This window comes from Leucoraja erinacea, chromosome 25 (assembly GCF_028641065.1).
Source record: "Leucoraja erinacea ecotype New England chromosome 25, Leri_hhj_1, whole genome shotgun sequence".
Taxonomy (NCBI): domain Eukaryota; kingdom Metazoa; phylum Chordata; class Chondrichthyes; order Rajiformes; family Rajidae; genus Leucoraja; species Leucoraja erinaceus.
Window position 1 is genome coordinate 10082728 of NC_073401.1, and position 24394 is coordinate 10107121.

Below are 24394 nucleotides of genomic sequence, written 5' to 3' on the forward strand. Positions count from 1 at the left end.
GTGAGAATTGTCATCGTAAATTTTCACTCCTTCCACTACGTGCACAGTGCAATCAGTGTGTACCATGTACAAAATGCACAGCATTAACAGCCTACAACCATACTCAGTTGCCTCACGGAAACATAGAAACATAGAAATTAGGTGCAGGAGTAGGCCATTCGGCCCTTCGAGCCTGCACCGCCATTCAATATGATCATGGCTGATCATCCAACTCAGTATCCCGTACCTGCCTTCTCTCCATACCCTCTGATCCCCTTAGCCATAAGGGCCACATCTAACTCCCTCTTAAATATAGCCAATGAAGTGGCCTCAACTACCCTCTGTGGCAGAGAGTTCCAGAGATTCACCACTCTCTGCGTGAAAAAAGTTCTTCTCATCTCAGTTTTAAAGGATTTCCCCTTTATCCTTAAGCTGTGACCCCTTGTCCTGGACTTCCCTAACATCGGGAACAATCTTCCTGCATCTAGCCTGTCCAACCCCTTAAGAATTTTGTAAGTTTCTATAAGATCCCCTCTCAATCTTTCTTCATAAGACAGTCCTGACATCCCAGGAATCAGTCTGGTGAACCGTCTCTGCACTCCCTCTATGGCAATAATGTCCTTCCTCAGATTTGGAGACCAAAACTGTACGCAATACTCCAGGTGTGGTCTCACCAAGACCCTGTACAACTGCAGTAGAACCTCTCTGCTCCTATACTCAAATCCTTTTGCAATGAAAGCTAACATACCATTCGCTTTCTTTACTGCCTGCTGCACCTGCATGCCTACCTTCAATGACTGGTGTACCATGACACCCAGGTCTCGCTGCATCTCCCCCTTTCCCAATCGGCCACCATTTAGATAATAGTCTGCTTTCCTGTTTTTGCCACCAAAATGGATAACCTCCCATTTATCCACATTATACTGCAACATTGGCATTACTACGTTCTGCTCCAAAATACACAGAATTTTCATCTGGGTACATCCGTGTTCCTTAATCATTGCATTGGAAATAGAACCTGGAACAAAGAAACGTACAGCTTTTAAATATTGTGTTGCAATGAACTTACACCTTTGAATAAGCAAACAAAATGATTAGACCACTAGAAACTAAAACTTGACAAGCAATTACTTAGAATAGTACAGGGCAGGAACAACCCCTTTGGCTCACAGTGTCTATGCTGAACGTGATGCTAAAATAAACTAATCTCATCTGCCTGCATATGATCCATATCTTTCCATCCCCTGCATATCCATGGGCCTATCTAAAAGTCTCATCACCACTATCGTATTTGCCTCTACTACCTACCCAGGACAGCGTGTTCCAGGTACACCTCGCCCTCTGTGTTGCACAAAAAACTTGCCCCACACAGCTTTAAAGTTTGCCTCTATTACCTCAAAGCTATGCTCACGAGTCTTTGTCATTTCCATCATGGGGAGGAGGGGGGGGGGGGGGGGGGGGGGGGGGTGATTCTGACTGTCTCTTCAATCTGTGCCTCTCATAATTTCATATACTTCTGCCAGTCCTCCCCTCAACCATGGCATTCCAGAGAAAACAAGATTTGCTGCTTAACCTTTTTTGAGTATCTGCACTGCAAAGAATAATGTAACTGGAAAAAATCAATGCCCCATCATCATCTTGTCTACACCATTTGTGCAGAGATGGGCAATAAATGCTCCCTCTTCTGCCCTTTTTAATCTGCTGATCGGACAGGATGCACCCAGAGATTGTACTTGTGGAATGCAGACACTGTAGCTGAATGTTCATGTAGCTAGTTCCCTGAGCAGTCAATGGAGTATCTCTGGAACCTTGAACACCAGTCAACATAAATTGAGCCAAAGATTTCAAAATTGATTCATCTTGTGTGGACCAACCACAATACTTGGGCCTACCACAATAGTTTAATCTGCATTTTGCAAGAGGTGATTTCACATTTTAAGTGATCTTTAGTAAGAGCAAATCCCATGATTACCCACCACTGTGATGTCTTATCGTCATATAGTATTTTTAGGTTAATGTCAAAATAAAAAATATTTTCCTTTTGCATTGTGACTTTTCAATGTAAACTAATATTAAAATGGCTGCTTGAGCATACGGTCTTCTTCAAACACTGGCTTGATTTATCAGTAATTATTTATTTGCAAAAGGCTGAGTCCCGCTTGCAGTAACAGCTTACCTCCACTTTAGATATGTTACTGGCGTGATGTGTTTACAGTGGCATACAGATGTTGTTGGAAGATATAGTGCAGGAGGAGGTTATTCTGATTATCGCACCATTGTCAGCACTTATGTAGAAATATCCCATTGCCTCCTTTCCAACAGCCCTGAAAATAATTTCCTTCCAAATTTTTTTTTTTTTACCATTTTTTAAACAAATAACAATGGGAAAAAAAAACATTACTCCTGCCTTCCTTCATCCCACTGGGTATAGCGTTCCATATCGCAAAGACTTGCTGCAGCAAAGAGCTTGTGGTAGGTTGGCCAACCATTGATATGGTGTTTCAACTAACGTACCTTTCTCCTGATGGAAAAGGTTCCTCGTTATTTATTCTGTGAAGTCATTCATGCTTTTGAACACTATTGGATGCTTCATGGGTGTGTTGAAAAGTTACAACTGCAAGGTCAGCTGCATACTTGTGCCACAGTAAATCGTGGAAAACTATGCAGACTTGGTCAATTATGCGCTTCTGGGGTCTTCCCAGTGTTACACCTTGTGTATGGAGATGAGCCCAGAATGAAACCTTTGCCTTTGTTATCCGTGCAGTTAGTCTTCGTGCTTTAACCATATAACCATATAACCATATAACAATTACAGCACGGAAACAGGCCATCTCGGCCCTACAAGTCCGTGCCAAACAACTTTTTTTCCCTTAGTCCCAAGAAGAGCAATTGCTTTCATTATAATTTTTAGATGGATTGGGCAGTGCACAGAGACAAAGTGCACTGGGACATTAGACAATGCCATCTAATATCCAACCATTTATCTGGCAAACATTCTTTGGTGTCAGTACTATAATGACTCAATACCACATAAACTTTGTCTTAAAGGTAATTTCCCCCTGAGAGGATAGACTTAGAGATGTGCGTATTACCTCACTTTCTGAAGTCTCAAACTCTATTGTGACCTGAATCTAAATTTGGGTGGTTTGTTTCATCATCATGAATTAAAGTTTGTCCACCTTTTGCCATTTCCACATTTTTGTACCTTTGTGCATCACCCATCGGTAAAAATAGACGGGGTGAAAAAGTGAGGTTATTATCTGCCAATAATGAAAGTAGAATATTTAAAGCACATAGTGCAGACAAATCATTGTTTTGACATCTATTACATGAACCTGTAAAGATTTTAATCACTCAGTGTGCCCAAGATAACCATTTTTTAGTGATTCCAAATGATGCTGGCTGCTAACCAAAAAATGTCAGGAATTTATTTGAATTATGGAGAAAACCTTGCATGTTTGTGGAAGTTTTAACCCTTTGAAGCAAGACATACTGGAGGAGAGCAATTGCTTGTCATAGAACAGAGAGATCCAGGAATGTACATAGTTTCCTGAAAATGGCTTCACCGGTAGATGGGGTGGTCAAGAAGGCTTTTGGTTGTTTAGCCTTCCTCAGTCATAGGCCTTTTTCACGGGGCGACTTGACGCAAGATGTAGCCAGAGTGAAGTGGTCGTGGTCTAGCACGATATCACACGATATAACGGGGGGGTAGACAAAGAGTTCCCACGGTACTCGGCATTTCTGTTATTTGTGCGAGTGACTTGTCCGTCTCCCGAGCTTTCCCGTTAAATCTTGAATGAGCATTGTAAACTGTCAAATGTAATTAAATCATCACGTGGCACAAATGATGTCACTTTTTTTTCCCACACACTATAAATATCCTCCCTTGGTTGAATTGGTATATACACACAAAGCAGAGTTTTACTGTGTATGTGGGAGACACAGATGGAGCGAGCACAGTTACTGAGGCAGAGTCTCTCAGCCTGTGTGAGAGGGAGGGAGGGAGAGAGAGAGAGAGAGGCACACACACAGGTGGATGTGAAATCTCACCTGCCTGTTTCAGTGACAGACCCCCGCCGCCAGTAAATGAAGACACCCCCATCTGTCTCCCCCTCCTCTCCCTCGACTCCCCCACCTTTCCCTCCCAACTCCAGTCCCGTCCCGACCCCCTGGGAAACTGAAGGGAGCAACAATTAACTGCTGCCTACCCGCTGAGTTGAAGAGTTCCCACGGTAGTAAGACGATGTTAATTGCGCCCAAGTTTAAATTTCCAACGTGTGTTTCAGAGTAAATCAAAAACTGCCTGAATCAGCAAGTTAGATACAAAATGCTGGAGTAACTCAGCGGGCCAAGCAGCATCTCTGGAGAAAAGGAATAGATTCCATTTTTGGTCGGGACCCTTCTTCGGGATGATTGTAGGGGGGAACTGGAAGCAAGAAAAGACGGGGCCAAATCAGGGCCAACAACAGCTGACCTCAGCAGGGTATTTTGAAGAGGGGTCCCGACCCGAAAGGTCGCCTAACCCTTTCCTCCAGAGATGCTGCCTGACCCACTGAGTCACTTATAGACTTTATGTCTATATTTGGTTCCCTGATAGGCCAATTGTTGGCTAGGGATAGTGTGATCCCAAGAGGGAACCAGCGTTGCAAACCTTGGACTGGTTAACCGACATTTACTGCATGGGGGAGGGGGGCAGGAGGGGGGGGGCGGGGGGGGAGAGAGAGAGAGTGTAAGTTACCTAAAATTAAATAATTCAATGTTCATAGTGAACACGGACACAAAATGTTGGTGTAACTCAGCAGGCAAGTCAGATCTGGGAAGAAAAACATAAAAGCTGGAGTAAGTCAGCGTGTCAGGCAGCATCTCTGGAGAAAAAGTATAGGTGGCGATTCGAATCGGAACCCTTCTTCAGACATCCTAATCGGAATTGAGTCTGAAGATGTGTCTCGTCCCGAAACATCACCTATTTTTCTCCAGAGATGCTGCTTGACTCGCTGAGTTACTCCAGCTTTTTGTGTCTGTCTTCGTTTTAAACCAGCATGTGCAGTTCACTCCTTTACACGGGTCTCTGGCAAACATTGATTGGTAGCATTCCGGACCCTGCTTCGGAAAGGCATCGATCGCTGGTCGGCGAGGACTCCGAGCTGTATCTCTCAAAGAAGTACATGTGGTAAATTTTTCACGGACCATAAAAATGTGGGACCTTTCAGTAAAGTCCCGTTTAAAGATTATAGTTATTTTCTTGAATCTCATTAACATAACTCATGAATAAGTTGATGTCCATATGCGGATGCAAATCTTTATTTTTTAATTTCAATCCCACAGACAATTTTTACTCACCTTCTGTCCCCTCTGTCCAGCTTCCGGGTTCACCGTTCGCAGGAGTTCCCACGGTACACGCAAGAGTCAGTCCGGATATCGCACTGGCCACTACGTGCATATAATGTTGCAATGTTCAACCACAAGTGTACAAGTCACTCTTGGAGAAATTCAAGCTTGTTTGAATTTTCTCCCGAGTCACCAAGCTACACGAGTACCTGCCGTTAGCGCCACGGTGGTCCACGAATGCCGTACGGTTATCGCAAGAGGTTCCCACGATGTTCAACTCTGGTTAACTCTTGCGTCAAGTCGCCCCGTGAAAAAGGGGTTTTAGGGTATTGAGTACAGAAATTGGGATGTTATGTTACATTTGTACAAGACATTGATGAGGCTGCACTCAAGAGTATTGTGTTCAGTTTTAATCACTCTGCTACAGGAAGGATGATGTTAAGATGGAAAGAGTGCAGAGAAGATTTACGAGGGTATTACCAGGACTTGAGGGCCATAGACCTAACGGGAGCAAGTGAGACTAGCGTAGATGGGTATCTTGATTGGCATGGGCAAGTTGGGCCGAATAGCCTTGTTTCCTTGCTGTATGACCCTACAACTACTTTTCAACTTGAATTCAGCTTTTGGAAGGTATATACATTTCTGATATTTCCTAAGGCATGGAAAGGCGAGGTTCTTCCGAAGAAGGGTCCCGACCCGAAATGGCATCTATCCATGTTCTCCAGAGATGCTGCCTGACCCGCCGAGTTACTTTGTGTCCTTTTTTTTAACTCGGCATCTGCAGTTTACTTTCGACTTTAGAGATACAGCACGAAAACAGGCCCTTGGGTTCACAGAGTCCGTGCCGGCGAGCAGTCCCCCTGTACATGGGTGAACAAAGGAATAAAAAGAATAGATGACTGTGTGGCTAGAAGGATCTCACGTGACCACAAGGAAAATGTCAGTAGCAGAGGTCAGGATCACTACAATGGTACTTTATTGTCACATGTACAGAGGTACGGTGCAATTCATTTTTGTACACAGCTGAGTACGTATCACTATACATAAGCACTTTCTTAGATAAGCATCCCCGATACAGTACATGTTATAATAGTAGTATACTGAGACACTGTACAGAGTTGCCAAATTGGCACCATTTTGTGGTGAGTGCAGTGTTCTTGACCTGACCATGAAGGCCCGTTGTCCTGGCGACACTGAAGCGTCAAACTGGCCAAGTTACGGTGGTCACCACAGTTGTGTGAGACTGCACCACCAGGTTTTGTTCCAATATCAATTGATACATTACAAGCACGGCTGCGTCTTTAATATCTGTTTTGAGATGTTTCTACCGAAAAATGAATTCAGCAAAAATTTATTTGAGTACCAATTGTAAATGTGGTGGTTCATCCATTTGAAAATAAGTCCTTTAAGGTGCTTTAAGTAGCGCCTTGTTCTCATTTTAAACTGAGTGGATTATCTGTGGGGAAATCAACCAGATAGTATTGCTAACAGTTCTGTACAGGTGTTTGAATATGACTTGACATGGATGAATAATTCAGGGAGGAGTGGTATTGCATTTCAATACAGTGACTCTACCAGTTTAAGGCCTAGCATCTGCATGACATCTATTAATCAGGTTCCTCATTCAATAGATATCAAATCTTTTGTAAAAGGCAGAGTAGAGTGATCATCCTCCAACCTTGAAATGGTGTTCAGGTAATGAAACTTCTCAGGCAGAGGCGATAACACTGATCCCTTTACATTCAGTTCCCTGTCAGGAGAGGTCAAGATTTTCATGTTGTGGAAGTGATTATAATTAGCGGCGACATTTAATCCTCTGGGTAGGAAAGAACTGAAGATGCTGGTTTAAATCGTAGGTAGACACAAAATGCTGGAGTAACTCTGCGGGACAGGCAGCATCTCTGGAGAGAAGGAATGGGTGACGTTTCGGGTCGTGACTCTTCTTCAGTCTCTGTAGTGTACAGTCCTTTAGAACACTGAACAATCCAGCACAGGAACAGGCCCTTCAAACCCACAATGTCGAACATGTGAAACTAATTTCCTTGATCATTGGAGCTGGCTTTGATTTATTATTTTCATACCTTTCATTCATTTGTACTTTGTACCTTTTCATACCTTCTAGTTTCCCTCTGTCCTGACTCCCAGCCTGAAGAAGGGTCTCAACCCAAAATGTCATCTATTCCCTTGCTGCCTGACCCGCTGAGTTGCTCCAACATTTTGTGTCTATCTTCCGTGTAAACCAGCATCTGCATTTACTTCCTACAGGTTAAACTAACATCATCTGGCTGCATGCGATCCATACCCCTCCATTCCCTGCATATCCATGTGCCTAGCTAAAAGCTCCTGAAGTACATTTCAGACACCCGCCACATCTTGTGTTTTAAAAAAATTGGTACGCACATCTCCCTCTAGTCCTTAGGCCTCTGACCGTAAAGCTATGCCCACTAGTCAGAACCTTTTCCCCATGGTGGAAATGCCAAAGACTAGAGGGCTTGACTTTGCGGTGAGGGGGGGGGCAAAGTTTAAAGGAGATGTTTGGGGCAAGTTTTTTCTTCCAGTGCCTGGAATGTGCAGTCAGGGGTGGTGCTGAAGGCAGATACAATAGTGGCATTTAAGCGGCTTTTGGATTGGCACATGCTTAGGCAGTGAATGGGCTAGCAGAGATTAATTTAACTTGGCATCATGTTCAGCACAGACATTATGGGCCGAATGACCAGTTCATCTGCTGTGCTGTCCTATGTAATTCCTTGATGAGTTTTAATTTCCCTTGATTTCATAATTTTGTATTCTTATTAAAATGTGAGTGCATGGCAACACAATATCTTAAAATCTACAATAAACCTGTCAATTATAACCCATTTTATCAACCTGTTTGCATGTTTAGAATAACCCCAGCCAATTGTCTGTAAGATTTGCCCTTTCCCACTGATATTGAATATTAAGATAGGCAGGGCTGCCAACATTGGGTGAGAGTTGAGAGTTGACTCTTCTTCAGTGAGAAATTGCGAGGGAGCGTAGTGACCGAGGGGGGGGGGGGGGGTGTGTTCCTCCTCCCATAGGAGGCTCCGGAGGCGGCACCAAACTCCTCCACTCACCTGGTCCGCTCCTGGCTCTCCGGGCCGGGGTCAAAACTCCATGGGGTGCGGACAGAGCGGTCGACGGACATAGAGCCGCCAGAGGTGAGGGTGGGAGGTGTGTGCCGTGCCTCAGGGAGGAAGGGGGAGGGGGATTGGTGCTGGTAGCTTGATAGCCCTGCTTTAAACCAATCCCCTCTAGTGCTTGAATCACATGTCCTGGGAAAAAGACGATGCATTCACCTGATATTCCCCTCATGGTTTTTACTCACCTCCAAAACAATTTTTGCTTTATTTTGAACTTTCAGCACCCGCAGATATTTGAGCGTGAGAAATTTTGTGATCAACGTGAGAGCATGAGAATTTTGTGAAATGCGTGAGTCTCACGCTCAATGCAGTCCTGCTAATAATGAAAACATTTTATGCAAGTTCCAATTGTTTGGACAAAAGTCACTTATGACTGCTTTATAACAGTTAAGTTACTTTAAGACGTTTTCAGAAATGATGGCACTCAACAAACAATCAACTAACAAATTAAAGCAAACTAAAAAGAAATAACATGTTCCCTTTCCTGACTCGACCTCATAAGTACTTTCACGCTGTTAATAGAGCAAAGGGATATTAATCTCAAGAATCAAAATGGGGAAAGTGGGGACAATTTTGCTTAAATAGTCATTCTAAGCCCATTCAGATCTTCATAGAGTTATACAACATGTACGTGGCTGGCCCAATTTGTCCATAATGATCAAGTTGGCATTCTGCGTGCCCAGGGACTGGCTGCCGTTCCCAGATCAGCTCGCGTCCCAGGGACTGGCTGCAGTTCTCAGGTCGGCTCGCCTGCCCCGACCCTGCGAAAACGAATTGTAAAAAAACGTGGTTTTTCGGATTACGGGCCGGATACAGCCCGTGTGCCGTAGGTTGCCGAACCCTGTCCTAGATGTTTGGCCTCATTGTGGTCCTCCCCATATTTTACAACCGATTCACCTGGTTAGTTTTATCTCCGGCTGCTTCATGTTGTCGGCGGCTGCACATCCAACCAAGAAAGAAGAGAAGAGAAGAGATGCGACGTCACTCACAGCCGCCAACTGACGCGTTTCCCCAGACTGCACAGATCCTTGTGATATGGCGCAAAAAGACAAACTGTGCAGGGACTGAAGACAGCGTGAGAATTCTGTCATCAGTGTGAGAATTGGCTGAAATGCGTGACTCTCACGCTCAAAGCGTGAGAGTTGGCAGCCCTGTCTAAGGCCAGGATGTGACAACAGACACACAGAGAGACAGACACACACACACACACACAGCGAGAGAGACAGAAACACACACAGAGACAGACAGACACACACAGACACACAGACACACACACACACACACCCACACACACACAGACATAACGACACACACACACACAGGAGACAGACACACACAGGGAGACACAGACACAGACACACACACACACACACAGACACACACACACACAGACACACACACACAGGGATAGGGATACACACACATACACAGGGAGACACAGACACACACACACACAGGGACACACACACACACACACACACACACACACACAGGGAGACACAGACACACGCACACACACACAGGGACACAGAAACAGTGAGGCACACACACACACACAAGGAGACACACACAGGGAAACAGACACACACACACACACCTTTCGTTCCCCCCTCCATCCTCCCCCCTCCCTCTTTCTCCCCTTCCTCCCTCTTTCCTCCACCCCCATCCCTCTCTCTTTCCTCCACCCCCATCCCTCTCTCTTTCTTCCCCTCCCTCTTTTTCCTCACGCTTCCTCTTTCTCCCCTTTCTCCTTCCCTTCCTTCACTTACTACATTCCCTCCTCCAGTCTCTCTTTGCCTCCATCCCTTTTGTTCTCTCTCTCTCTCTTTCTCCCCTCCCTCTCTTTCCCCGGCCTCCCAATGAGGAGTTTGGCGGGCACGGTGTATCGTGGATTGGCGGCGTTGGTGCTGCCGTGTTGAGTTGAAGGGCGGGAGGGAGCGAGGTTGCCGCGGCAGCCCGAAGCGCAGTGCTCGCAGACGGCGCACAAAAGTGCTGACACCGAAGCGTTTCCCCAATCCGTGCAGATCGCTGTCATGTGGCGCAAAGAGACAAACTGTGCAGCAAAGATCCTATAGCTCCGCTACAGGACCCTTGCTGTGCAGGGACTGAAGACAGCGTGAGAATTCTGTCTGCAGCGTGAGGGCCTGAGAATTGGCTGAAATGCATGAGTGTCACGCTCAAAGCGTGAGAGTTGGCAGCCCTGAGAGAGGTGACATTATACATACTCAAATGGGTAATCTGTTTACAGTTAATTCCATCTCGCAGCATTTGCAAATGTATACACTTCAATATGTTGGCACTTGGCTTTTGACATGATAATCTTTAAAAAGGAAGCCTTTTAAAAAATGTCAACATGGCCTATTCATTTTTCAACTTTGTTGGCCTTGATCGCTGTTTCTTTTCATCTTGCTATTAATAAACTTTCACCCCTTATGTAGAGAGAAGCTGGCTGTAAGAGGCTTTTTGTTCATTTAATGCAACATCTTACGAGGTCTTTGCCAATGTATTAATCTGTGCAAAATGGTATTTGAATAACAATTGGTTGATGGGGAAAAAAAAATGCTTATTAACAAATTGACTTTTCTAATCTTTATGGAGAGAAACTGATATGATTTTCCATATAAAGCCAACTCCGGAAAAATATATCGGGCATAATTGTTAAAGTAGGTTTATCCTAGATCTTTACTGCAGCAAGAAATACATCTATCCCTAGTTTCCCTCAATTATGCAAATGTTCAGTTTAAATAGACAAATGTAATCTTCATACAACGAGAGTAGCATTGATTACAAGACCTGTGAAATGAGATGGTAGTCATTCAAATTCATATTTCTTTTACAGGGAAAAATGATACTACTTAGAATTTTTAAGTCAGAAATTGATAGTTTCTTGATTAGTGCGGGTGTCAGAGGTTATGGGGAGAAGGCAGGAGAATGGGGTTAAGAGGGAAAGATAGATCTGCCATGATTGAATGGCGGAGTAGGTTTGATGCGCCGAATGGTTTAATTCTGCTCCTATCACTTATGAACATGACCAATTATAGAAATTTAACATTAACTTCCTTATCTCCAAAAACATCTCTTATTGCCAACCCTTTCCAACTTCTGAAGTACATGTGCTATAAATTACCACTACTGTTCTAGTGTGGTCGGGAAGAAGGGTCCCGACCAGAAAACTCACCGATCCATGTTTCTGCAGAGATGTTTCCTGAGTTACTCCAGCATTTTGTGCTACTCGTATTTGTGCTTCATACATACTGATTAATACATTACCACGTACATATTGAAATCTGCATCTGCTGTGGCTTGAAGACGGCTATTATCCATGTTGGTGATGGGCTAATTGAAGCCCAATTTCTTAATGTGTTAGAAACTACCCTGCATCGTTGCTCTTTCACCTTGTTCTCATTTTGTGGAGACCTATTACAAACTCCAACAATGTGAATGTCCTCCACTCACCTGCCCATAATCTAACTGTAATGTTTTTGGCATAATTTCCCAATACAAAAATTGCAGCTGCTGATTTGAGTATAAGAGCAGGGAGGTTCTACTGCAGTTGTACAGGGTCTTGGTGAGACCACTCCTGGAGTATTGCGTACAGTTTTGGTCTCCTAATCTGAGGAAAGACATTCTTGCCATAGAGGGAGTACAGAGAAGGTTCACCAGACTGATTCCTGGGATGTCAGGACTTTCATATGAAGAAAGACTGGATAGACTCGGCTTGTACTCGCTAGAATTTAGAAGATTGAGGGGGAATCTTATAGAAACTTACAAAATTCTTAAGGAGTTGGACAGGCTAGATGCAGGAAGATTATTCCCGATGTTGGGGAAGTCCAGAACAAGGGGTCACAGTTTAAGGATAAGGGGGAAGTCTTTTAGGACCGAGATGAGAAAAACATTTTTTACACAGAGAGTGGTGAATCTGTGGAATTCTCTGCCACAGAAGGGAGTTGAGGCCAGTTCATTGGCTATATTTAAGAGGGAGTTAGATGTGCCCTTGTGGCTAAAGGGATGTATGGAGTGAAGGCAGGTACAGGATACTGAGTTGGATGATCAGCCATGATCATATTGAATGGCGGTGCAGGCTCAAAGGGCCGAATGGCCTACTCCTGCACCTATTTTCTATGTTTCTATGTTTTTTTAGTTAAACCAATTTTACTAACCGCCTTCCTTTCTAGGGTTACTATTATGTGTGCAGTGAACAGCTTTTGTTTCTATGCTGTATCTCTAAACTCGTCAGCTAGATAAGGCTGACATTAAAATGTACAATCCTGAAGAAATACTGCTTTTCTGAAGTGATTGATGCTTGGACAGAGTGTAAACCAGTCGTCTGGCTGGTTGAGTGACACAAAATATCGAGTAACTCAGCGGGACAGGCAGCATCTCTGGAGAGAAGGAATCGGTGACGTCTCGGGTCGAAACCCTTCTTCTGTCAAATTTGACATTTTCATTACACATTTAGTCTGGGTTCTTGTGTGGATTTGGCAAGGTTTGAAGAAGAGCAGGAACAGCAGTCCACGAGACAAATCCCAAGAGGAAATATAAGTGACAGCAGGTGCTGGAAACTGGAGCAAAAAAAACAAACCGCTGGAAGAACTCGGCGATCCGAGCAGGATCTGCAGCAAAGGGGTGTTGGGGGCGGGGGGGAGGAAGTAATATCATAAAAATGTAATAAAAGGGAATGGCAGATACTAGTATACCAAGGGTAGACACAAAATACTGGAGTAACCCAGCGGGTCAGGCAGCATCTCTGGAGAAAATGGGAAGGTGACACTTCGGGTAGGGAAATAAGTAATTGTCAACGTTTTGGGTTGAGACCCTGCATCAGGGTCACTCCAGCTATTAATTTTTTGATAGAGATCTCAATCGAAGCAATTTATCTGCCGTTGTATGTCGATGATTCCTTTCTTTGCAGGAACCGATGGCAGCTTTTTGCTTAACTAATCCTGATAATATTTCAGAAGAAATGCATTGATTGCAAAACACAATGGAATACCTAAAGCTGTGAAAGCAACTAAACAGTTTTTAAAATGGGATTAATAGTTTAATAGTTAATATTAATATTAATTAATAGTTAAAAGCCATTTGTCTCAATATTTTTGCTTCATTGCAGGTTATCTTCCAAACTGTATTCAAGCAGTCGAAGCCATGTTAGCGACCGCGAGCATCGGTGCCATTTGGAGTTCAACTGCGCCGGACTTTGGTGTAAATGTAAGTACTTTAAATATTGTGAAATATTAATAATTGGCTGCAGATATTTGATTATCAACATATTAACATTTTGCTCTTGTGAATTGTGTTATGTGATAATGCTTGCTCGGAATCTATTGATGAAGGGGACTAACGGACTGAATTTCCTTTCACACCATTCTATATGACTCTGTTAGACATTTTAGAGATACAGTGCAGAAACAGGTCCTTCGGCTCACCGTTCACTTCGACCAGCGATCAACCTGTACACTAGCACTATCATACACACTAGGAACAATTTACAATTTTTCTGAAACCAATTAACCTACATATTTGTACGTCTTTGGAGTGCGTGAGGAAACCGGGGCATCAGGAGAAAACCCATGCGGTCACGGGGAGAATGTACAAACTCCGTATAGACAGCACACGTGGTCAGGATTGAACCCGGGTCCATTGACACTGCATGGCAGCTACTCTACTGCTGTGCTACTGCGCCAGCTTATTGCAAGATCATAAATGTCAAGGTACCGCCTTCAAGCCACCAGTTAATGAGCTGAATATGAAGATGCACAGAATGTTAAAAAAAAACACAAAATGCTGTTGTAAATCTCGTTGCACTGATGTGCAATGACAATAAAAGATATTATTATTATTATTATTATTAACAGAAGGGATTTGACCCAAAATGCCATCTATCCGTGTCCTTCAGCGATGCTGCCTGATCTGCTTGGTTACTCAGTGACCGTTTTGTCAAACACTTACTCGCACTCCTCCAAGGCCTACTGTTTCTCCCGGTTGCTAACCATTTTAACTCCCCTTCCCATTTTCATGCTGACTTTTCTGCCTTCATCCTAGTAATAGCTGAGCCTGCAGTCAAACTGTTCCAGTACAGATACAACATCCACTCAGCAGTGTAGAAAATTGCACAGAGTATGTCCTGGTCAAAGAAAGTTGGACAAACCCAATCCCGCAAGTAACCAATAAGTTTGTTCTCAATCATCAGCAAAGCAAAGATAGACACAAAAAGCAGGAGTAACTCAGTGGGTCGGATGGCATTGCTGGAGAAAATACGTGACATTTCGGGTAGAGACCCTTCTTGACACATCACCTATTCCTCTCCTCAGAGTTGCAATCTGACCCGCTGAGTTACTCCAGCTTGTTGTGTCTATCTTCGGTTTAAAGCAGCATCTGCAGTTCCTTCCAACACATCCTGCCGTGCCTTCTTCGACACATTACAAATAAATACTGGGGTACTTCAGCAAAGCAATGTGGGATAATGTAAATCTGTCCATTTTGGCACGGAGATTACCTACTTGTTATGAGCAAGTGCAGACCGCTGGTAGATAGAAGGACCAGGGTAGTGACTGAAAAAAAAAAGCTGAAATGGGCATAAACAGTTGGAAAAAAAAAATTACATGTAATATCCGTGCAGCAATCAGACACCATAGTCTCTAAGAACACAGCTTCTAGTTTTATCACGAGAGGCCAATGAAATGGACTATTATTGACTTAGATACTGCCTGACCTGTTGGATACTTTCAGCATTTTCTGTTTTTGATTATGACAATTGTGTAGAAGTGCATAGTTGAGGTTACAAAGGAATCATCCAGGATTTTATTATGCACTAGTAAAGGCCTGAGGGGCTGAATGGCCCATTCCTGCTCCCGATTAGCATGTTCTTATCACCGTAGCCTTGATACTTCCCAGTTTACAACCCTGCCTTATCTCACTCTAATTTATTTCCCGACATGATATCCTGGTTATAGTTTTGAGCATTTTCAATCAATGGTTTGGTGCTGTTTGAATTCCATTGGTTGATTCTGAAATATCTTTGTGTCTCATGATTTGACAGTAGTTTAGCACAGCCACAGAATATCAATGAGGATTGAGATCCAGAATTGCCTGTGTACGAAGGAACTGCAGTGGCTGATTTACACAAAAAGCTGGAGTAACTCAGCGGGCCAGGCAGCATCTCTGGAGAAAAGGAATAGGTGACCTTTCTGGTGGAGATCCTTCATCAGACCTCTAATCAGGGTCTGATGAATGGTCTTGACCCGAAACATCACCTATCCCTATTCTCCAGAGATACTACCTGACCTGCTGAGTTACTCCAGCATTTTGTGTCTATCTCCAGAATTGCATAATAGCTTCTAGTCCTTTTCCCTGCCAACGTCATTAACTGACTGTCCATATGCAGTTTTATTTTAAATTCTGAGACATCAGTTGATCATTCATTTTCATCACAGAGATCAACGGTTCACCACAGTTCCTGGTGACTGATGAAAATTAGTGCAACTTGGCCATTCTTTGGGATTTGCATCATGAGCTTTTAATTAAATGTCCAGATTGGAGACATTAATCCCCAACTTCAGTCATGTTCTTGATGATGATAGCGGTGAAATAATCTTACATTAACTGAACAGACAATTGAAAATACCCAGGTTTTCAAGTTGGATCTGCCCCTTTATAGCATTAATAAATGGTTATGGTTGCCGCTAATCTTTATGTTTCCCGAGCCAATCAATAGTTTCTCTCTCCTTTGATCACCTCGTAATTATCTGTCTTTGAATCTCTGAATGTTTTTGTGACCTCCTTTGTTGTAGCTCATTTTTCAAATGATTTGATTGAATTTTAGCGGTTTGTCTACGCTAACTGCACCAACCTGCCAGTACTTTCTTTGCTGTGTGTAGATTTAATTGAAATCGGAATCAATTTATAATGTTGCCCTGATGTTTTTCTGTGAACCAGCAGATGTATTTGTGTGTGCTTTGATTATTTAATTGTGAATGTCAGTGTATTTTGGATGTAAATATTTCCTCAGATAATTTTACTCTGCTGTTAAACAACGACATTTAAACTATCAATCTGTACGAAGATGCTGTTAGGAATTAAAACAAATCAGAATGATCACATCGCTCTTGTGTAAACCACAAACGCTGGAGTAACTCGGCAGATCAGGCAGTATTTGTGGAGCGAGTGGACAGGTGATGTTTTGGATCAGGACCCTTCTTCAGACTGATTGTAATCGGAGAGGGGGGAGGGGGAGAAAGCTGCTTAAGAGGTTGGGGGCTGGACAAAGCCTGGCAAGACCGCACCTGGAGTATTTTGTGCAATTTTGGTCTCCTAATTTGAGGAAGGACATTATTGCTATTGAGGGAGTGCAGCATAGGCTAACCAGGTTAATTCCCGGGATGGCGGGAATGACATATGATGAAAGAATGGGTCGATTGGGCTTGTATTCACTGGAATTTAGGACGAGAGGGGATCTTGTAGAAACATATAAAATTCTTAAAAGGATTGGATAGGCTAGATGCAGGAAAAATATTTCCGATGTTGGGGGAGTCCAGACCAGGGGTCACAGTATAAGAATAAGGGGTAGGCCATTTAAGACTGAGATGAGGAAAATCTTTTTCACCCACAGAGTTGTGAATCTATGTTCAGGTTCCTGGGAGTCAACATCTCCGATGACCTCTCTTGGACCCACAATACCTCTACTCTGATCAAGAAGGCTCATCAAATTCTTCCTGAGGATTGAAGAGGTCTCTGATCTCAGGAAATCCTGGTGAACTTTCCGCTGTTCGAGAGCATCCTTACCAACTGCATCACAGTATGGTCATGGCAACTGCTCTGTCTCCGACCGAATAGAGGGTGGTGAAAATTGCCCAACGCATGACCGGTTCCTCGCTCCCCTCCATTGAGTCTGTCCAAAGCAAGCGTTGTCTGCGGAGGGCGCTCAGCATCGCCAAGGACTGCTCTCACCCCAACCATGGACTGTTTAACCTCCTACCATCCGGGAGGCACTACAGGTCTCTCCATTGCCGAACCAGCAGAAGGCTTCTTTTCCGGCGGCTGTCACTCTACTCAGGCCACTGCCAATCACCCCCTCCCCCGGACTTATTTTTTTTATTCAAATAGTTTTTATGCGCTCTTCAGGGAGATGCTAAATGCAATTTCGTTGTCTCTGTACTGTACACTGACAATGACAATTAAAATTGAATCTGAATCTGAATCTATGGAATGCTCTGCCACAGAAGGCAGTGGAGGCCAATTCACTGGACGTTTTCAAGAGAGAGTTAGATTTAGCTCTTAGGGCTAATGGAATTGAGGGATATGAGGAAAAAGCAGGAATGGGGTATTGATTTTGGATGATCAATCATGATCATATTGAATGGCGGTGCTGGCTCGAAGCACAGAATGGCCTAATCCTGCACCTATTGTATCTATGTTTTCTAAGTGATAGGCAGATGGGTAGACAAAGGCTCGAGATGACAAGGAGACAAAAGGGTGTCAGATGAGCAGAGGTGTGAAACGTAAACCCAGAGGTAGGCGTATAGCTGGAAGGGGGAGGGTGGCGGGATGAGATAGTGGGATAAATAGATGTATACCGGGGTGGGGGGCGGCACAATAAATAGAGGGGAGATAAAAAGGAGGGTATTACTTAAAATTGTAGAATTCAGTCATCATATTCAGTTGCATGTTAGCCAAGTGGATTATGAGGTACTGTTACGATGCATTTGAATATGATAGTTCTTAATGCCAGGGTGGTAAAAGGATTTATTTATTCTTTCCCTTTTATAGTTGTTTGTTATTATGCTGCTGAAGTCAGTGTAGGAATGCGGGTGGAAACTGGTATATCTGCAAATTGAACAAGGCTTTTCTCCAGTGTTGGAATCAATCCTAACCTGATGTCCATAGGTTGTAGGAGCAGAATTAGGCCATTCGGCCCATCAATTGTATCTGCCATTCAATTATGACTGATCTATCATTCCCTCTCAACCCTATTTTCTTGCCTTCGCCCCATAACACCTGATACCAGTACTAATCAAGAATCTGTCAAACTCCGCCTTATAAATATCCATTGACTTGGCCTCCACAGCCTTCTGTGGCAATGAATTCCACAGATTCATCCTCTGAATTTATGAATTCCTTCATATCTCCTTTCTAAGTGTACGTCCTATTATTCTGCTATGGCCTCTGGTCCTAGACGTCCCCACTAGTGGAAACACCATCTCCATATTCACTCAATCCAGGCCTTTCACCTTTTGGTAAGGTTCACACCCCCCCCATCCTTCTAAACTCCAGCAAGTACAGGCCCCATGCCCTCAAACGTTCATCATTTGATCTAAAATTGATTCCTTTGGATTGGAACAATGACTTGGTATGCTGCATGCATTTGTCCATTAAGTCTTGATTTAACCACATAGCCAGTGCCATCACCTTCGCTGCCTTGTGCTGATGGAGCAGGGTGAAGGCAGCAGACACGAATAGTATTAACAAACTCATCAGGAAGGCTGGTACCGTCCTGGGGACAGAGTTGGATTGATGGGAGGTTGGTCTTGGAGGGGAGGATGCTACTCAAACTGCAGAGCATCCTGGACAATGCAGCTCACCCCCTCCATGACACACCCAGCGACCTGAGCAGCACCTTCAGCACCAGACTGGTTCCACCAGGATGTAGGACAGAACGCCACAGGAGATCCTTCTTCCCTGTGGCTATCAAACTGTACAACCCCTCTCCCTTCTGTCCTGGGCTAGACTGAGACTGACTCCCTGTCCCCTCCATCCCCCCCCACTCTCCAATCTTTGCACATCCCCAATCCTTTCCACTCGTCACTTTAATTTCATGTTTCATCTATATTGTGATTTTAAGATTGTTGGCAGATCAATTTCCCTCCTGGGATAAATAAAGTTGTATCGTATCGTGTAATTTTACATCTGCTGCTGGCTTTCCATTCAAACACAAGCATCAAGTTACACTTGCATTAAGTGTGATGTCTATGTTGCACATCACGTAGACACATTGACCTCTTTGGCCAATTTACTGGGATATTCTTATCTTTTCTGCCAATTCAATGATGAGGGGAAGATATTTTCCTAAAAATCTGAACGTATTCTTGGGTTGATAAGTAAAAAATAAATTGCTTCATCGTAATCTGTGAGGCAATGAAAGTGCGAATCTTTGTGCATGAAGGCCATGCAATTTTTGTGTACTTGTTGTTTATGTGTGTGCTAAAGGTGGAGCAGTGGTAGAGCTACAGCCTTACAGCGCCAGAGACCCGGGTTCGATCCTGACTACAGGTGCTATCTGTAAGGAGTCTACAGTCTCCCTGTGACTGTGTGGGTTTTCTCCAGGACCTCCTGTTTCTTCCCACATTCCAAAGACATTTAGGTTTGTAGGGTTAGTTGGCTTCCATAAATTGTTCCAAGTGTGTGTAGGATAATGTTAGTGTACAGGGTTTTTTTTTTTTTTTAGTCTTAGATATACAGCGCGGAAACAGGCCCGCCAGCCCACTGAGTCCACACCGACCAGCGATCCCCACTAGGGATACACACTAGGGACAATTTTACATTCATACCAAGCCAATTAACCCTACAAATTTGTACGTCTTCACAGTGTGGGAGGAAACCGAAGATCTCAGAGAAAACCCACGCAGGTCACGGGGAGAATGTTTAAACTCCACAAGCACCTGTAGTCAGGATTGAACCTGGGACTCTGGCGCTGTAAGGCCATAGCCCTACTGCTGCTCCATCGTGCAGCCCTGGTTAATCGCTGGTTGGCGTGGACTCTGTGGGCCGAAGGGCCTGTTTCGGCTCTGTATCTCTAAAGTTAAACTAAACTAAACTTGTAAATGATGCCTTAATTTCATCCTACATACAAGTTAGTTTTGTTATTGATTAACATAACAACATGCTCTGTATGATTTACCATTATCAATTTTTCCACAGGGCGTATTAGACAGGATTTCTCAAATCCAACCAAAGTTACTAATTTCAGTAGAAGCGGTTATTTACAATGGCAAAGAACATGATCACATGGAGAAGCTGCAGAATGTAGTCAAAGGTAATTAGATTTCATTATGTGTTTCTCATTTATTTAAAGTGCCTTTGTGAACTGCCAATGTACACTGGAATTCACATGAATAGTGAAAGGCTTGGATAGAGTGGATACAGAGAGGATGTTTCCACTAGTGGGAGAGTCTAGCACCAAAGGTCATAGTCTTAGAATTAAAGGGTGTTCTTTTCAGAAGATGAGAAGGAATTTCTTTAGTCAGAGGATGGTGAATCTGTGGAATTCTTTGCCAGAGAAGGCTGTGGAGTCCAAATGAATGGATATTTTTAAGGCAGAGATTAATAGATTCTTGATTAGTATTGGTGTCAAGGGTTATGGGGAGAAGGCAGGAGAATGGGGTTGAGTGGGAAAGATAGATCAGCCATGATTGAATGGCATAATTCGGCTCCTCTCTCATGACCTTATGAGAATTGCATAACATACAGTATGGAAATGGAGGTGCTGGTCTGTGTTTATTTAGGCTGTGTCAGACTGTCGTTAGTTTAGTTTATTATTATTGTCACGTACCAAGACAGTGAAAACCATTTGTGTTGCCTGCTCTCCAGCCAGCAGAAAGATTATACATGATTACAATCAAGCCGTGCACAATGTACGGTAACTGGGTAATGGGATTAACGCTTAGTGCAAGATAAACTCCAGTGAGGTCTGATTAAAGATAGTCCAAAGGTCTCTAATGAGGTAGATGATAGATTAGGGGCGCTCTCTAGTTGGTGATAGGTTGGTTCATTTGCTTGATGATATCTGGGAAGAAACTGTCCCTGAACCTGGAGTTGTCCATTTTCACACTTTGTTACCTGTCTCAGCTCATTTCACCTAACCCTGGCAACGCCCTTCTTTTCTTTCTGCCAGGCACTGATCAAACTTCCCCTTCAATCCACCACAAGGCACTGCAGATGCTGCAATCTTATTTAGAGCACAAAGTGGTGGAGTAACTCAACAGGTTGCTGAGGGGTCTCAACCCGAAACGTCACCTATCCATGTTCTCCAGAGATGCTGCCTGATCTACTGAGTTACTCCAGCACGTTGTGTTCTTTTCCATTAAAACAATGCTGTTCTCTTCAGCTTCTCCTTCTAGTTACCATTTCCAGATTCTAACCACAAAGTTTCTCCTGAATTAGTTTTGAATTTATGAGTGACCATCTTGCATTGATCCTCTCCCTAGATATGTCAGTATGCTCTTCAATGCGACCCTCTTCAAACCCATCGTAATATTCATGGTCATTCAGAGCCTTCTCTTTCAAGAGGAATAAATGGTCTAAAAAAAATTATTGGCATAATTGATTTTTTTTGAAGAGTGGAGAAAAATACAGTTTTACTTCCTTGTACAAGAACTACTTCTCGACTTGAGTGCCAACCTACATATATTGGCTATGATTAGCAAAACAATACCTGCCGTTGCTTTACTGGTTGCTTTAACTTATTTCTACTCACAAGCGTTTCTTGATGTCCTCTGAGGGACGCTGTATGTGTGTATTTATGTATGCATTGTTAGATCTATGTACCACTGTTTGTAGCACGTTAGTACCTGCACTGATGTAAAGCACTTTGGTCGACGAGCACTTCAACTCCCCCTCCCATTCCCAATCCGACCTCTCTGTCCTGGGTCTCCTCCATTGCCAGAGTGAGCAACACCGGAAATTGGAGGAACAACACCTCATATTCCGCCTGGGTAGCTTGCGTCCGGATGGCATGAACATTGAATTCTCCCAATTTTGCTAGCCCTTGCTGTCTCCTCCCCTTCCTTAACCCTCGAGCTGTCTCCTCCAATCCCCCCGCCCTCGGGCTCCTCCTCCTCCCTTTTTCCTTCCTTCTCCCCCCCACCCCCCATCAGTCTGAAGAAGGGTTTCGGCCCGAAAAGTCATCTATTTCCTTCGCTCCATAGATGCTGCTGCACCCGCTGAGTTTCCCCAGCATTTTTGTGTACCTTTGGTCAACGAGAGTTGTTTTTAAATGTGCTATAGAAATAGAATTGACTTGACTTGAATTGACTAATACATCACCTTATCAGATCAAACCCTCCAAGAGTAAATAATGTTTGTTTTCCATTTGGCACTCGAGCTACATCGTTCAAATATGGGTCCAGTGAGTTCAATATAAGCAAATATAATAACGTGAACAACTTAAACCGAAGTGTTCAGTGGTCAATTTCTTTCCCAAAGGTATTGGCTTTGGGGAGAGTGGGCAAGACTTGCTAGGTACTAGACTGTGACCTTTGGAGCGTGGATGCTTTCCATCTTTGGCCTCATGCACTGCTCCAACAAAGCCCAAACAAAGCTCTTTTGGTTTCAATCGGTGGGTTTGCAGCACTTGGAACTGAACATTGAATTCTACACTTTTAGATAACCAGCCATTCCTCTTTTTTCTTCTGTTTTTCTTTCCTCTCCCTTTTACATTTCCTCCAGATAAATCAGCAGCGATGTAGAAGCCCTCTCTTAGTCAGTACTATTGCCAATTGTGTCAATCCTTCTACCTATTTATAGACCATTCTCCCAAGCTCACCTCCCACTTTCCCCTGGGAAGTCACAAAATGTTGGGGTGACCCAGCGGGTCAGGCAGCATCCCTGGAGAACATGGATAGGTGATGTTTCGGGTCAGAACCCCTTGAAGGGTACAAACTCGAAACGTCACCCATCCGTGTTCTCCAGCGATGCTGCCAGACCCGCTAAGTTACTCCAGCACTCTGTGTCTTTCCTTGGTCAACCAGCATCTGCAGTTCCTTGTTTGTCCACCTTTTTTCCCCCCCCTTACCCTGCAATCTAAAAACATCATCTGTTGTTAACTTTTCCTAGTTTTGTTGAAAAGTCATTGATGTGAAATATTAACTTTGTTTCTTGCTTGACCTGATTGCTTCCAGTAACATGTGTTTTTAAAAAATTTAGATTTCTAGTATGTGTAGATTTTGCTTCTCATTTTGAATATTTATGGTAGAGAACTTAAGCATTGAAGTGTTTACTATTTGCAGGATTACCATACAAGATATTGAACGCGCAACTCCTCAAGAGTGGCTCTGTAGAGTGATTTATATCCCTTGCAGCAGGAGTGTATGACAATTTAAATTGCAACATTTCATATCTGACGTTTAATCTGTGGGTGTAAGTCACATGTTACACGTTGTTCTGCAATTGAGGAAATAGTTGGACCAATGATGAAGCAACATTTTGAACTTAGGCACTGGAACTAATGGCATCTGAAATAAATTATCTTGCCAACTTTTTATTGGAGACGCATTTCCGAGTTAGTTGAGTCGTTGACACAGCACTTGCAGGTGAAATAATTCCAAAAACATGTTTTAATATTCATTTGATATTATATTAAAAAAACATAATTTAAAATCATTGCCACAAACATCTAATACTCTCAGCTGCTGCACCATGCAAATATTAAAGTAATTCCAATTTAACTTGGCTGGGAGAAAATGATCCATTTGCATTGCGAAATATTGGAATGCCAAACATCAGACAAAATAAAACGTTATTACTTTTGTGGGCATGAAAACCTGTTGGGTTTAATTTAATTTTATAGTATTCTCCAAATAATATGTATGACATGAGGCGAAATGTTCACATCTACACCTGGATATTAAAACATTTACATTTAATTGCATGGGAATATTACCAGTTACAGTTGATTTGATATTGCTTGGGTTAAATTATTTTTTTTTAATTTCTACATAACTTGTATTACTTGCATTGCTGAACTTAAATCATTGTTAATCATTGGAAATTTGTAGGTTAATTGGCTTTGGTACAAATGTAAATTGTTCCTAGTGTGTGGGATAACGCACTATGGGGATCGCTGGTCAGCGCGGACTCAGTGGGCTGAAGGGTCTGTTTCCACATTGTATCTTTAAACAAAACAAAACTAAACTATACATTGTGTGTATCAAATA

General features: G+C 43.2%; 1 protein-coding gene across 1 annotated transcript in view; it reads left to right on the plus strand.

The window, feature by feature from the left end:
* aacs (acetoacetyl-CoA synthetase) overlaps positions 1-24394 on the plus strand; it is a 129734-nt gene that overhangs the window by 27832 nt on the left and 77508 nt on the right. The window contains exons 5-6 of the mRNA XM_055655660.1: positions 13579-13676; positions 20382-20496. Coding sequence (XP_055511635.1) covers positions 13579-13676; positions 20382-20496 — 213 coding nt within the window. The remainder of the gene's footprint in view (positions 1-13578; positions 13677-20381; positions 20497-24394) is intronic.